The sequence below is a fragment of the Pelodiscus sinensis genome, chromosome 2 (assembly GCF_049634645.1).
Source record: "Pelodiscus sinensis isolate JC-2024 chromosome 2, ASM4963464v1, whole genome shotgun sequence".
In the NCBI taxonomy this organism is placed as follows: Eukaryota; Metazoa; Chordata; order Testudines; family Trionychidae; genus Pelodiscus; species Pelodiscus sinensis.
In genome coordinates this window covers 256,958,876-256,973,266 of record NC_134712.1, presented here as the reverse complement: position 1 = coordinate 256,973,266, position 14,391 = coordinate 256,958,876, and the positions used below count along the sequence as shown (strand labels likewise).

The 14,391-nt window shown below is 47.1% G+C and overlaps 1 protein-coding gene across 12 annotated transcripts in view; it reads left to right on the top strand.

The window, feature by feature from the left end:
• Nucleotides 1-14,391, top strand: part of MAP4 (microtubule associated protein 4) — a 249,533-nt gene that overhangs the window by 224,803 nt on the left and 10,339 nt on the right. For 7 of the 12 annotated variants that reach the window (XM_075923033.1, XM_075923035.1, XM_075923026.1 and 4 more), the window contains 6 exons: nt 2,119-2,178; nt 2,330-2,655; nt 5,060-5,188; nt 7,089-7,181; nt 9,292-9,372; nt 12,369-12,450. In XM_075923033.1, coding sequence (XP_075779148.1) covers nt 2,119-2,178; nt 2,330-2,655; nt 5,060-5,188; nt 7,089-7,181; nt 9,292-9,372; nt 12,369-12,450 — 771 coding nt within the window. The remainder of the gene's footprint in view (nt 1-2,118; nt 2,179-2,329; nt 2,656-5,059; nt 5,189-7,088; nt 7,182-9,291; nt 9,373-12,368; nt 12,451-14,391) is intronic. The other 5 variants (XM_075923032.1, XM_075923031.1, XM_075923036.1 and 2 more) reach the window with 5 other exon arrangements.

The following is a 14,391-nucleotide window of genomic DNA, read 5'->3' as shown; positions in this document are numbered from 1 at the left end:
TTGCATCGTGCCCATTTTTAATCAGAATACCACGTGATAGTAAATCAAATGCCTTAAGAAAAGTCTGCTACATCAATGCAATTACCTGTGTCAGTCAAACTAGTAATTTCATCAGGAGTGAAATCAGGTGCATTTGACAAGATCTATTTTCCACCAAACCATATTGACTGGAATTATTCGTATTCAGATCCTTTCATTCTTTGCCTATAGAGTCCTTTATGGACCTTTTCTACTATTTTGCTTGGGATTGGTGACAGGACTAAACAACTCTACAGTTGCCCTGCCACCCTGCTGGTTCTTTTCAAAGATTTCCACAGCATTACCACTCTTCCAGTCTTTTGGGATTTCCCTTGGACTCCATGGTCATTTAAAAATGAGCAACTGCAGAGCAGTGATCTTTGTAGGCAACTATTGGGACTCTTGGTCGCAAGTTCTCCAGACCTGTTAACTTAAAAATGTTATTTAACATCTTTCTTGATTATTAATGGATTGGAAAATGTTTCAACTTCATGTGATAGGAGTACCTTATCCTGCCTCTTTCTAGATACAGAACAGAAATAGTTATCGAACACTGCCTTTTCTGCATCGTTAACAATGTTACTAGAGACATCTAGTAATGGGCCTATACCACGGCTATTATTTTTATGCCTGATCATACTAATAACAAAAAATCCCACCTCCTTATTTTCCGTAGCCCTGCCCACCATGGAATTTCCCTAATGTCTTTAGTGTCTCTTATCAATCTTCTGTACTTCCTAACTTCTAATTTATTCTGTTGATTAGTGTCTTTTTTTGGTATGGTTTCTAATTGTTCATTTCAATTTACCACCTGAGGGTGGGCTGTAAGTCAAAGTTGTCCTCTGTTGTTGTTGGAGTTCTATGGGTTTTTGGACATCTAATTACCGTATCTTAAAGAATTCCCAATTTTCATTTACTTTTTTCTGTTTCAAAATTTTTCTTCCCTCTCAGTTTGTCTCATAAGTTTCCTTAACTTTTAGAAATTAGCTCTTTTAAAGCACTAAATATATCTATTACCTCGTGGGTCTGTCTTTTGTTTGTCTATATTGAATGTAATCAGGTCATGATCACTGGTCCCTAGGCAACCACGAACTTCCAGTCTCTTGAATAATTCATTTTTATCTGTCATCATGAGGTTCAGAATAGTTACCTTGTATTGCGTGCAACAACTTCTTATCAGAAAACCATCCAGTAAAATTATCATCAGGTAAGAGATGAGGCCAAAGTTTATAGATAAATACGTTTGCCAATAAGGATAAATAAATCCCTGTGGGGGAGGGGTAGCTCAGTGGTTTGAGCATTGGCCTGCTAAACCCAAGGTTGTGAGTTCAATCCTTGCAGAGGCCATTTAGGGATTTAGGGCAAAAAAAAATGGTCAGGGATGGTACTTGGTCCTGCTGTGAAGGCAGGGGACTGGACTCGGTGACCTTTCAAGGTCCCTTCCAGTTCTAGGAGATAGGCAATCTCCATTAATTTATAAATAAGGATGCATTTTTGTATTTGGTATTCAATTGAGACAGTTGAGACAAGGCCCCAAATTGATGGAAGTAAAGCAGAGAGCTGGAGTCATGAAAGATATCAGTTGAATGTCCCCAGCAAGCAATTGCTGAAAGAGATAGGAAAACCATTGTATAAAGATGAATAAAAACAAAGTAGCTCTCACTCACCATCCTGAGGCCTAGCCCTGTTAACTTTCTCAGTCTTCTCTGAAATTTTTCTCTGTGTGATTGATTCTCCCTGTGAAGGAGGCAAGTTGTTCCATATCTCATGAAATAAGATGACACTCTTGTAATGAAGGCAAGATCAGCCAGGCATGGGGAGCAGTTGATGTGATGTGATGCTTTGATGTTTCCCTCTAAATAGCAGGAAAGAAAGTAACCCTAAAATGAGTGGCAGTCGTGAGATCCAAAAAAGGACAAGTATACATTGCAGAAGGAGCTGATAGCTAAGGAGCAGCAAAGAATGCCTGGCCACTCGTAGAAGCTATGCTAGCATGCCCAAAGGATCAGTCTGTGCATTGGCTTTCGCTTCCAGGAGCACCAATGCATCTGTTCACAATGAAAAAATGCAGAAAAGTTTGACAGCTTTTGTACTTTTTAGCTATCAAGACTGAAACAAAGCTTGCAGATGCTAAGAAGACCCCCATGAAGTCACCATCAGGTAACCTCCTTCGGTTCTTGCATCTAAATGCTTTTCTACTTGACTGCAGAACTGTGTAATCAACGCGCTATTGTGTATCTTTCCAGTTGGGTATCTGCCTGCTTGAGGTGATTATTTACTCAGTCTTCCCTTTCTGCCATGATTATTGCAGCAGATCTGAGCCGCCCAAAGAGTGCTCCTGCAAGCGCTTCGAAAAGCAGTGCCACCACCCCTACGGCTACCACCCCAGGTACTCCTGCCTCACCGGGAGTAACCACCAGCCGCCCCAAACCCAAGCCAGCTGCAGCCAGACCCACCACAGCTTTGCGCGTAACTCCAGAAGCTAAAATACCATCAACATTTAAAGCACCACTTAAAACCAGCCCTGTTGCCAAGCCGCCTCGCCCAGCCAGCAGCGTGTCTGCCCCGGACCTGAAGAACATACGATCTAAAATCGGATCCACAGATAACATTAAACATCAGCCTGGTGGAGGAAGGGTAAGTCTCCTCAGTTGGTTCCTAGGACTGCTCACCTGCACTTAAGAGCCATTGTTGGTCCTTACTGCTTTCAGTTACTCTGTGCTCACTGCCTTCCCGTATTCAGACTCTGCAGAGCTCCTTCTGGGTTCCCCATGTGCACAAGGCAATTGCAAGGAAGCACCATTAGCATATAGAGAAGTACGCTTTAAAATGTTGCACGGAAGAGTATGGAATATGAACAGAATTCCTCAGCTCTTTGCCATGGAGAAACAGAGGCACACTCCTGATATGGAGACCAGCTTGTGTGACACCACCAAGCGCATTTACATGTCAGACGATCTGTTTGAGCAGAGGATTTAGGTCTGCTGAATTGTACAGCAGATAAGTAATGTGCCACTACACAGACAGTCTGGATTAAGGAGCAAGTCCCGGGACCTACATCTCTCCTGCAAAGGTTATCACCTCAAGCAGAGGTGGAGGGGGGCCGCATGTGCTAGTCGTAGGACCCCCTCTGGTGGCCACAGACAGATAACTGAGGAAGAGGGGGATGGACTGAGCACTGCCATGGGAAAAAGCAGATGCCCCAGTTTAAGGAGTGGGTAGCATGTTGTTTCATTCAATGCAGAGGTGCTCATTAATTTTTCCCGTGTGCTTCTCTGAATGAGAAAAGCCTTGGTCTGTTTCCGTGGAGTTCCTTGTAAGGGTCACCCATTAGACTGATTAACATGTATTCATTTTTCATCCGAAGACAAAATTGACATTTCCGTCCATCTTCTAGAGGTAGAAATGGGAAGCTATCATCAGATGACACCTACTCCCCAACTCTGATGGTGTATTGAATTAGCAACTTGCCTTTGGCCAGGGGCTTTACTTTGTGTAAAATGGAGTGAACTGCAGCACCTTTCCTTTCAATACAGAGGAGTGGTTTCCATTCTGAAACTGATTTTCCATTCTGATCTCTGTAACCGTGGAGAAGCACTTTTTAGTGGGAGCCTTAGTCTCTGAAAGGCACTAATCCTAAGGGCAGTCGTGAGCTGCATTGGGGTGTACCATAAACCACATCACCTACTTGAAAAATAAGGTACCACCAAGTTGTGTAAAGTCCTGCATGTTAGAACGGTAGAAGGACGTGACCTGTTTCCAGAGCCAAGAAGCCCAGAGAGTGCTGCTGGAAGTATGCAGGGGGGTACACTGAAGGTGGATGGCTAAGTACTGACCGAGAATGTCAGGCCATGTAAGGAAAGCTGTGCCAGCGTCTAGAGAGGGAGAAGGATCCAAACAGGGTAAGCCAGAGCTGGCTGGAGCCCTGGAAGTGAGAACCAGGGGAGGAGTGCTCTCAAATTGAACGCAAGTTGAGACTAGATAGAACTTCACTAAACACCATTAAGGTCCTTCAGAAATCGGATCAAAGACTGTGTAAGAATTGTAGAGGCATGGAAATGTTCTGCCTAGACTTGAGGGCTGTTGGTTCTAGCGGTACAGGAGACCTTCCCTCGTTTTATTGTACCATTTCCATTTCATAACATCAGTAATGCCTGATAGTGTGTGTGTTAAAGAGGCTTGTGTTTTTTGCAGGGCTTTTAAAGTTGCTTCTGTTTGTTAGGACCCTCTCCAAAGAAGAATGGCTTTGAAGTGTTGCCTGTTTTACTGCTGTGTTAATTGGGTCAGCAGGGAACAGAAACCTTTATCTTTAAATAAAAAAATTAGCCGTGGGTGCACTCACCGTTGGTGATGAGCATTGGTTACAAAGTAAGAAATCGACCGAAAAGTGGTGCCTCTCAGGCAGACGCTGCATTTTTCGAAAACAACAAATCCTCATGTTGAACTAAGTGCAACTTTTTGCTTTTGCACCCATCTAGATTGACTAACCCTTAATACATACGATGAGTCATGTGTCTTCACCCCTGTACTCAGCATAATTTACCACATGAATCAAGCGGAGGTGCTCTGGGCGATGAGTAATGGAAATAAAATGCAGACACATCTAGCAGAACGCCTGCGGTAGTAACATTTTACCGGTGGGAGGGAAATCTCCAGCTAAACCTATGGAGCTAAAAAAACTATAGCACGGGCTCAGCAGTTAGGGCACAATTTGGTACAAGTGTTCAGTTGTGAAGAGCATGATTCTTCCACGGAGCCGTGACCACCTACCCCATTAAGGAGCCCTACAATTCTGATTCATGAAGGGATTTTTTCCGAGCATTTCACTTCTCTGAGTAAGACCGTGCCTTCTGCTTGACCAGTCCCAGATCTGAGATCTCACACTGCCTCGCTATTTTAATGTGTTGAGCTCTAAAGAGATCGCTCTGGCTTGTCCAGTCCGCTGACTCTGTCTTGGTCGTTGATTTGAACGCTATCATTTTCTCCCATCGTTTACTTTGATTCTCATGGTTAAAATCATCCTCCATTTGTCTCCATATAGGCTAAAGTAGAGAAAAAACCAGAATCAGCCGGTGCTGTGCGAAAGTCTGAACCCAATGCAGTCTCTAAAATGGCTACTACTAAAACAACTATAACAAAAGAGGGTGCACAAAAGCAGCCTAATGGGAAAGTGAGTTTTGTTTCAGTCTTTTATCCTTGGAAGATGAAAGGAAAACTTTTTTCCACTTGAGTCACTTTCCCTTCTATTTAGTTGTTTTGCTTTCTCTTGTCTGCGTCACTGTTCCCTGCCCCCCACCTGCCCACGCGCACCGTTTCCACATCTTTCCTGGGACACTGCCAGTAAAATGCAGTCGGGTGTATTCCTTGTGACTCCGCAAATAGCTTTTCAGAACCTGACTTCCACGTTGCTGGAGTGGCATCCTCTGCCTTTCCTTTTTGATGGGCTGGTCCTCTCTGAGGAAAACCTCCCTTCTCTGTGGATGCTGCCATTTTGGGATTAGAAAGAAGGAGCTAAGGTCCTGGCACTTTCAACCAAAAAAATTGAGAACTGGTGACCTACCGGCATCCCTTTAGCTGCCCAGGCCTAGTTTCACCCAGGGGCGGCCCATCCATATAGGAAAACTAGGCGGTCGCCTAGGGCGCCAAGTTAAATGGGGTGCCAAATGGTGGCGCAAGATCATTGAGGGGTTTGGAGGTGGGGACGCCGATTGCATGGTTCGCCTAGGGCTCCAGTTGCTGTCAGCTAGTCTAGGGCCGCCCCGGGTTTCACCAGTATTGTTTTTAACCCCTCACCACTAGTTATTGGCTTTCTATCCTGAAATTCTGTCATGAAGTCGTATTCTAGCATATGACCTGTGGGGGAAGGACTAGAGAAGAGGAGGCCTGGCAGTGAAAGTGTGGTTTTTGTGAGCTGGTGCTAGCTTCTGATACACTATCAGGTAGACTAGACGGATGGCTGGATGGATATAGAAAGAGAAGATGGCGTTGATCTTGCTTTTAAATGTTTTGTTCCACAAAATTAGAGTGAGCAAACTGGTAAGTTTTCACGGCAGGATACATTTGAGGCTTCTTGTTGCACTAAATCCAATCTACCTAAATCAGCAAGTACCCTTTGAAAAACCTTCTGAAACTATGAATCTGTTGATGGTTCTAGCTACTGGTGGCATCTTCGGTGTCCAAAAACAAAGTGCTGTAAGCGGTAAAGCTTTCAGCCTCTTTTTAATTTATCTTGTTGTACCTTTGGTGTTTCTGACTGCTGTACAGTCAGTAACTTCTAGGACTGAACTCGGGGACTTACCATTACAGGATTGGTTTTTTAAGAATAGAGTGGTAGCATTCCCTTAGCTTTTGAGGGCTCATAGCCTTAGCTTTTTCGTGTGCTTAATGGGTCTGGAATTGTTTGTGTGTTAGATAATCTGTTTCTCCTGTATCTGGCTAGCATCAGACCTGGTGCCAATTAAACTAAATTGGTGGTTTGACACCCTTCCATGTAGTCATTGCTTTCAGGATTAGGCTTTACTGCTGAGAGGTTTTCAGATGCATTGTCCAATGTTTGAGTCATTCCCCAGGAAACTGGAAAGGTTTGAAACTGCAGAGACTAACCAGTTGGTAGGTTGTCAGAGGCAGCGACTTGGCTCAACAAGGTGAAAGTGTGCGAGTGAAGGAACGGAGAAGACCATGCCAGTTCTCAGTGCTGCAATGCATGGCTGAGCATCCCTTGAGGAAGTCATTGCGAGAGACTTGTTGTTGATCTCCACGTGGGGAGCTGCAGTCAGGCACTCTTGGAACGCTGGTCTGTACATTGCGCTCAGAAAACATTGTCCTCCATAATAGCACTAAAGCTGTCACTACTACTACTGTCTGCTTAGCTGTGCTCTGCCTCTATCCTTTGTTCACTCTCTCTCTCTCTCTCTCTCTCCAGTTCTTTCACACCTAATACTGAAGTTGGGTTGAAGTTTAACACAGCTCTTTGTTTATCCATCACGTCGCAGCATGACTCCAGTCTGCCGTATGACAATTCTAACCAGTCCTCTTCCCTTGTGTCGTTTTTCCATTCTGTAACACTCCAGGTCCAGATAGTCTCCAAAAAAGCGAACTACAGCCATGTTCAGTCCAAGTGTGGTTCCAAGGACAATATTAAGCATGTCCCTGGAGGTGGGAATGTAAGTATGGGCCCTGGATAACCTATCTTTCCACTAACTGTTCTTGTACTGCTTTTGTATGTGGTGTCTTGAGAATATTTTTTTCAGGCAGATCAGCACGACAGAATTAAGACTTCTGCAGAGTATGTAGGTAGACTTTTTCCTGAGCTGTAGCAGGTTTAATATGTGAGCGCCTGTTCCACTTCTCAGACGAGCATTTGACCCATTCCCCAGTGATCTAAAGCAAGGAGGACTTGTATCAGGAGAAAAACTTGAAAAGCTTCTGAGGGTGAACAGTTCTGATCTTTGTTTAGTTAGTAACTTAAAAGTGGCGTCTCACATTCAAGGCTGCTGGTTGCAGTGGAAGTAGGGAGGTGTGCTTGCCGAGGCTTGCTGAGCTGGTGAGTGTTCATACACACTGTGGATTTCAGATGGCGGTAGTATGGCTAGGTCTCTAGAGCTGAGTGGGTGGAGCAATGCCAAATTCCCATCTGGATGCTGAAAAACGCTAGGCTTTAAAGATGTCCTGTGTTGTCGGGCCAGGCCACCTGTCCCACCAGTCACAGCTCGTAGCAAGACAAAGGGTCCATGCCAGAGTGTTTTACCCTGAAAGTAATTATTTGTTTCTGGGAAGGCAGAGTCTGGATGCTAGAAGCAATAGCAGCTTTGCCACTGTTTAAATATGGAGGGTGATCAGGTGGGAGTGTCTGTTGCTTGCTGCTGCTAATTTTTCCATTGTCCCTATGCCCAACATGCTGACAGCTGTTGCTGTTGAAGTTCAAAATGCCCCTGCTTCATGTCCTGAGTGAGGGTGTCACCTGGAGTGAAGTCCTGGCTCTCCTTTCTCCGTTCCACTGACTCGATGCAATTGTCAGATTAAAAACGTGTTTAAGCAGTGCTGTCTGAAAAAGCTGACATGAATCCCTTCAGCTCCTCTTACAGGATGCAGTAGAGAGGAGTGCAGCATCCGTGGCCTGCAAGTATCCAGCCTTTGGGGGCAAACTTGGTGCTTGGCCATGTACTCTGTACGTTGTCACCTGCTTCTGCATCTTGAGCCACTCACTCGATTTTGAGGGGCTGTAAATATTGCCTTGAAAATTGTGTGGGGTGCAGAGCGTGCTCTGTAAGCACCTCCTTGAGATACACAGGTGTGGTTGTCGTCTTGGTTCTGCATCAACTCTTGTCATCAAAGTCTTCCATAAGTTATTGCAAGAAGATCCCGAAGACCTCCATGGTGGGTTTTATTTAATAAACTTGTTAAATCAAAGGCCTCTCCTCCTTTTCACAGCTAGATAACAGCTTTTTCTTCCAGGTGTAGCAAGAGCACAGCTACCAAGGAGTACAAGTGTAATTTTCATTGAATCAGGTTTTTATTCTCTTTGTGCTGAGATTAATGTCTCGCAGTTCAGTTTGCCAGAGCTTGGCATACATTGTGTGTGTGGTACAATTGTATCCTCCATGGATGTGCGATGTTCTGGGGGTTGGAGCGTGTGTAATCTCCTGTAGAGGTGATTTTGTAGGCATACTTTACTTTTCTGCTCTGCGGCTCAGCCAGAAGATTGAGGTGAGGTGGTTAAAGACTGGCTCGTCAACCGTTGTTTGTGTGCACATACAATGCTTTTTTCTAATTGGTACGTTCCTGGCTCTTACTGTTAATTTGGTCTAACTGTATCCCCAGAGCTTGGAACATAATGTTTCTATATAATCTGGATTGCTGGCCCAGGTTTCTTTCAGCCATACTGCTGAAGAGCAGCTGTTATGCACTCAAAGGGGCTTTATTTTATAAACCGCTGCTTTTCTGCTGATTGGTGTTTTGTACAGTGTTTTTCTGGGTGGGCCTCGCGTACATTTTCCTCCTCTGTTCTCAACAGAAATGTTACAGAATCAAACCTTGGGTTGCGGGGAATGTTTCTCACTTTACCTGAAAAATCCCGTGTAATCAACTGCAGACCTGTCCTCTTCTCTCAGTTTTTCTGTTTTTCCATCCCCCCGAGGGGATGTTTCCAGTTCTAGGGAAAAGGCTTGCCCTCTTCCAGCTCTGTTCTCCCGCTCTTGCTCTCTTCCTCTCACCGCTGCATCTCTCCTCCACAGTCCACTAGTGAACAGAGAATAAAGTGCTTATCATTTTCAGGTTCCAAATGCCCCAAAGCCAACTTCAGGCAGCCGCTCCCAGCCGTCCAACGCCCCCAAACACAGTCCAAGCAGTACCAATGTGAGTAGAAGAGCCAGACAGGTGCACCTGGCTGCTTATGATTGGATTTCCGTTTCGTTTTGCATTCCCTCTGCTATACCTGGCTACTGTACCAGGTATCCCCTTCTGAGGTGTTTCCTTAGGCAGGCAGAATGAGAGAGTCATATCCTTGCCTCTACTCACAGACGCTCCCTGTTCTGGAAGTTTTTAACCACACACTGACAGGAGTCCATGGGTTGAAAAGTCCATGGTTTCAGTGCTGCCTCTTTCTTCAGTAATGGCTGGTGGGGAACAGAGTGATTAACAAAAGCTTAGCGATTCAGGGTTAGTGTTGTCATTAAAAAAACCACAGCTGTGCTGTAGTAGACGTGACTAGGACTCACTGGCCAATTCATTCAGTGACCTCAGAAAAAACAGGGAAACTTGCTTGCTCTGCCTTCTGCGTGCACAGGGGGTGATTGACTTTCTGGATACCTGAGAAGTTAAGGTCAAAGGCTGCAGACTATTTTACTGCTTTCACTATGCCTAGCAGAAATACCCCCAACGCAGCAGCATTAGACTTTACCTGGAAATGTTTTAGATTTCTAAAAATAAGGAGAACAATACAAAAGTAAAGCAATAGAAATAAAATGTCTACTGTACGTTTAACTCTAGCGAGGGGTAAGACATTTGGTTAGCCCACTGGAGATGCATTTTATCCCTGTTACCAAAGGGTCTGGATTAGATCATTTGGAATTCTTCTAAGAGCAGGTGGATTCTTTGTGCCTTGAGGCTACCACCTTGTTCGCAGGCTAATGAAGGTAGCAACAGCACACTTCCTGAGGCAACTAAATCAGAGCACCAGAGGCTGAGAACATGGCCTTTAGAGGGAGAAGGTCACTGTTTCACATAGTAAGTTTCGTTGTCGAGTTAGCTATGGGAGACTGAGACTTTTACAGCTGTCAATCACAATGTCTTCTTCAAAGTCCTTGTTCACGTATCCAGATGTTACCATTCAGATAGCCAGGCTACAAACTGGAGAGCTCAGAGAGCATGATGGGACCTAGTGCATCTCTCTGCCCTAGCTAACCGTGAACATTCCCATCTTCTGAAGGTGGTTTAGTGGCTTGAGCGAAATAAATTTTAATCTTAGCCCAGTTTTCAGCAAACCAATGGTCATGTCCTATAAAAGCCACCATCACTAATTGGCAACTTTATTGGCAGACTCTGGGATGGCCAAGGATTGAACGGATCCCGGCCACTGAACTCTCTTCTAACCTCTGGAGGGCTCACTGGCTCCTCCAGGTCAGGATTGAGAGACAGCGGCACGGGACAATATAGAGGGAGCTTGTTCTCCTTCTGGTTGGACTGTATCTACTGTGAACAGAGCACCGAGTCCAGCCAGCTCACCCCCCCCCCCCCCCCCACAGCTTCACATGTGAATCCCGATGCTTCTCAGTAAGCTTGTAGTGGGGGTCCGTGTGGAAATCGCAATGATTCCTCAGCTCCCAGATCTGCGAAAGAGCTCTGGGGAAGCTTGGGAGCGTGTCTCTCTTGCCAAGAGAAGTTGGTCCCATAAAAGCTAGTCCCTCATTCGTGTCCCCTCTAGTTTGTACAGAGATGAACTCAGTGGGCAGGAAATGCTGATACTGAATATTCCAAGCCAGGAGGTACTAGATAAGTGGATCTCCCCGAGTCCCTGCCCACACAGGTTATTCCTATTAAAGTCACGGGACGTTACGAATGCCCCGCGGGGGAAACCTTGGCGATAGAGCAGTTTCCATGCAGTATTTTTTAAATTAACCATGCAAGAATAACTTCCTTTGCCACCGAAAGGCAGCGTCCTCTGGGTGGCACAGCTCAGCTCTTTGGTGGCACGCGGCAATGCGACAGGCCAGAAGAGAAGGGTCACACGCTACTGGAAACTCCCCGTGGCACAGTTATGGAGGGTACCGGGGCTAACACCCCGTTCTGGGGGAAAGGCTGTGAAAACACTTACAGTAGCAGCAGCCTTGGCTTTTCCATCCTTCCCTAAAGAGGGCACCTCCACCCACCCCATGCTAACCTCATGCTAGGACACTGACTCGTTACTGACGGAAGTCCACTTGATACACGCGGCAATTAAAGAGGCCGTGTCCGCATTTCGGCCCAACCCCCGACCTCCCCCCCCCCCCCCCCCCCCCCCCCAACAAATTTTTCCCAGCAGTTGCCTGGAGCTGTCAGTTGGTTAGGACTGGCCCTACCCGCAACCAGCCTGTTTTTATAATAGTGGTAAGACACAGTCCTAGGTGCGGCAGTGCTATCCCCACACGTAGCAGTGCATGCCTGTCAACATGGCCAAAAGGAACGGACTTAGTATCAGGTGGATCCCTGTCTTGGTGCGTTGGCTGAAGATGGTAGGAAAACATTGGAGCCCATGGCACATGTTGGTGCCACAGAAGGCTAGCCTGGCTCCAAATCATAGAATCCCAGGGCTGGAAGAGACCTCAGGAGTCATCGAGTCCAGCCCCCTGCCCGAAGCAGCCTCAGCTAAATCATCCCAGCCAGGGCTTGGTCAAGCCGAGACTTAAAAATCTCTAGGGATGGACCAACACTGCTGATTGCTCTCCTGGCACTTGGCAGCAGGCAACACAGGAGAGGTTTAAAAATCAAGGCTGGTGTTGAGTCGAAACAGCCTGGGGAACTTGGTGGAATCGATTTCTTCGGCCTATGCCCTATGGTGTGTGAGGTGCGTTTCTGGTCACTATCCTTCTGTGCTGGTTTTATTCGGTGCATGTTTCTACTTGCACTTATGAACTCTTCGTTGGCTGGGGCAGGGCCTTTGATGATCCTAATCACTGTTTGCTGTTTTCGTAAGAATTCTTGAAACCTTCACCAGCAGTGCTGCTTGACACCTGCCAGCCAGGGCACTGAGAGGAAAAGTGTGGCCAGGGGAGACTAAGACCTCCTAAATAGAAACTGCTTTTCTGGTGGGACAGTGGTTTTCACTTTCATAAGAAATGTCTTTGTGCTGAGCTCGTCCCTGCCTGTCTCTGTAGGTGCAGATCCCCAGCAAGAAAGTCGACATTTCCAAAGTGTCCTCAAAGTGCGGCTCTAAAACGAACATCAAGCACAAGCCAGGTAAAACACCTGCCCTGTCCCCTCGCGCGTTGCCAGCTTGTGAGTGTTGGGTGTCAGCCGGGCATAACCTCCCATCACAACTGGAACAAGTTGGGGGGGGGGGGCGGATGGTCTTCGGAAGGGAAGTATCTAGTTTTGTGTGGATGCAGCGTGAGTGCCTGGTTCAAGGAAGGAATCGGGAGAGCTGTGTCCATCCCAGCTGTAAGAGTGTCTTGCCCCAAAAGCAAGTTGTTACACAAGCTTCAAACAAAGCAAATCTGCCTCAGTTTCCCTGACTCTACATGGTGAGAGCCCTGTCTTTTTAAGGGTTTTTAGGCTTACTGAGATCTTGAGAGGAAAGGCTTTGGAGAGAAGGGAAATAACCTCTCAGCACCTCTGGGGAACAGATGCAGGAGACCTTGTGGTGGTATAACAATTCATACTTTTATAGAATGCTTGTTGTCAGATGAGCCTGAACCACTATCTGAGGGCTGAGCAGGCCCCTCTCTCTGAAATGCTGACAGGGTCGCGGTCCAAGGTGTTGCAGTTGCAGACCAGTTATCTGAATGTTGCTCTGTGTCAGATCAGGCTGACCCTTGAGTAAGCCCAGAGAGTATGGTCCAGCCCCTGGACTTTCTGGCTTTTACAGCAGCCAGGGCCGACCGTCCGCACACACGGGTCCCCTTGCAATGAAACGTGTGCAGGCGAAGAAACCCAAGTTTACAGAGCAAAGCGGAGAACAAACGCTACAAGTTAGTCTTTGTTTCCAAAGGGCCCCCAGGCCCAGCCTGGGAGTCTCTTGGGTTGGAAGCAGTTCAACCTTGTGCACAAAATGTTATGGCCCCGTGCATGAAAAACTCTCTTCCCGCTCCGAGAACATCGTGTCAGAAGCTTGACCTCTGTGTATTCAGTGTTTTGCAGTAACGAGCTTTACACTCCAGTAACTGCTCTTGTCCAGGGCTGACTGGAAGGCAATAGTCTGGCAAGAACGATCTGTTATGTCACATTTTGAACCAATTGTGTGTGGCCAAAATGGTGGGATAAAATCCCTCGGCCAGAAAGAGTTCTGCTCACGCAAGCAAAACTGAGAAACTCCTTTCAAATGCTGAGGAGCTTATGTATTTAATGAGGTCCCTCGCCAGTGTTTGCTTTCGAATAAAATTGTTAGAGGCAGCAGAACGACACGCTGCACGTCCCCTGTTACTTGGGTAGGAGTTGCAGCCCTGCCGCATTCACGGAGAACTTCCCACAGATCTCATAAGAACGGCCAGACCGGGTCAGACCAAAGGTCCATCTGGCCCAGTGCCCTGTCTGCCGACAGTGGCCAGTGCCAGGGGCCCCAGGGGAGTGAACAGAACAGGGATTCCTCATGTGCTCCCTCCCCTGTCGCCCATCTCCAGTCTCTGACAAACGGAGGCCAGGGACACCATTCCCGCCCATCCTGGCTAACAGCCATCGATGGACCTAGCCTCCATGAATCCACCTAGCTCTTTTTTGAACCCTGTTCAAGTCCTGGTCTCGAGTGGATCTTGGCCTCCCAGTCCCTCCAGCAGAGTGCAGCTCTGTCAAATCTTGGAACTGGCTTATTTCTCCCTCTCCTCCCCTCCCTCCCACGTTCAGGTAGGGCAGGGGTGGGTTGGAGGCCGCTGACCCCCAGAAAAATCAGTCGGGGGCCACACATGAAAGTGAGAAGCAAAAAAACCCAACCCACCACCAAACCTTCACTGCCGTGGCCCCGGCTGCAAAGGAGAAAGACCCTCCCCCGATTCCCCTTGCACCCCAGAGCCTAGAGGGGCCCAGGCGAGTAGATTGTCTGCTCCGGCCCTGTGGTGGGGACAATGGAGGGGGGTGGGTCTAGCGCACCAGCGCAGGCTCCTCAGTGCTGGGGGAGCCCCAAGCCTTCGGGGCCAGAGCCGGGCGAGCCGGGGGCCTCATCTGGCCTCCAGGCCTTCAGTACCCCAC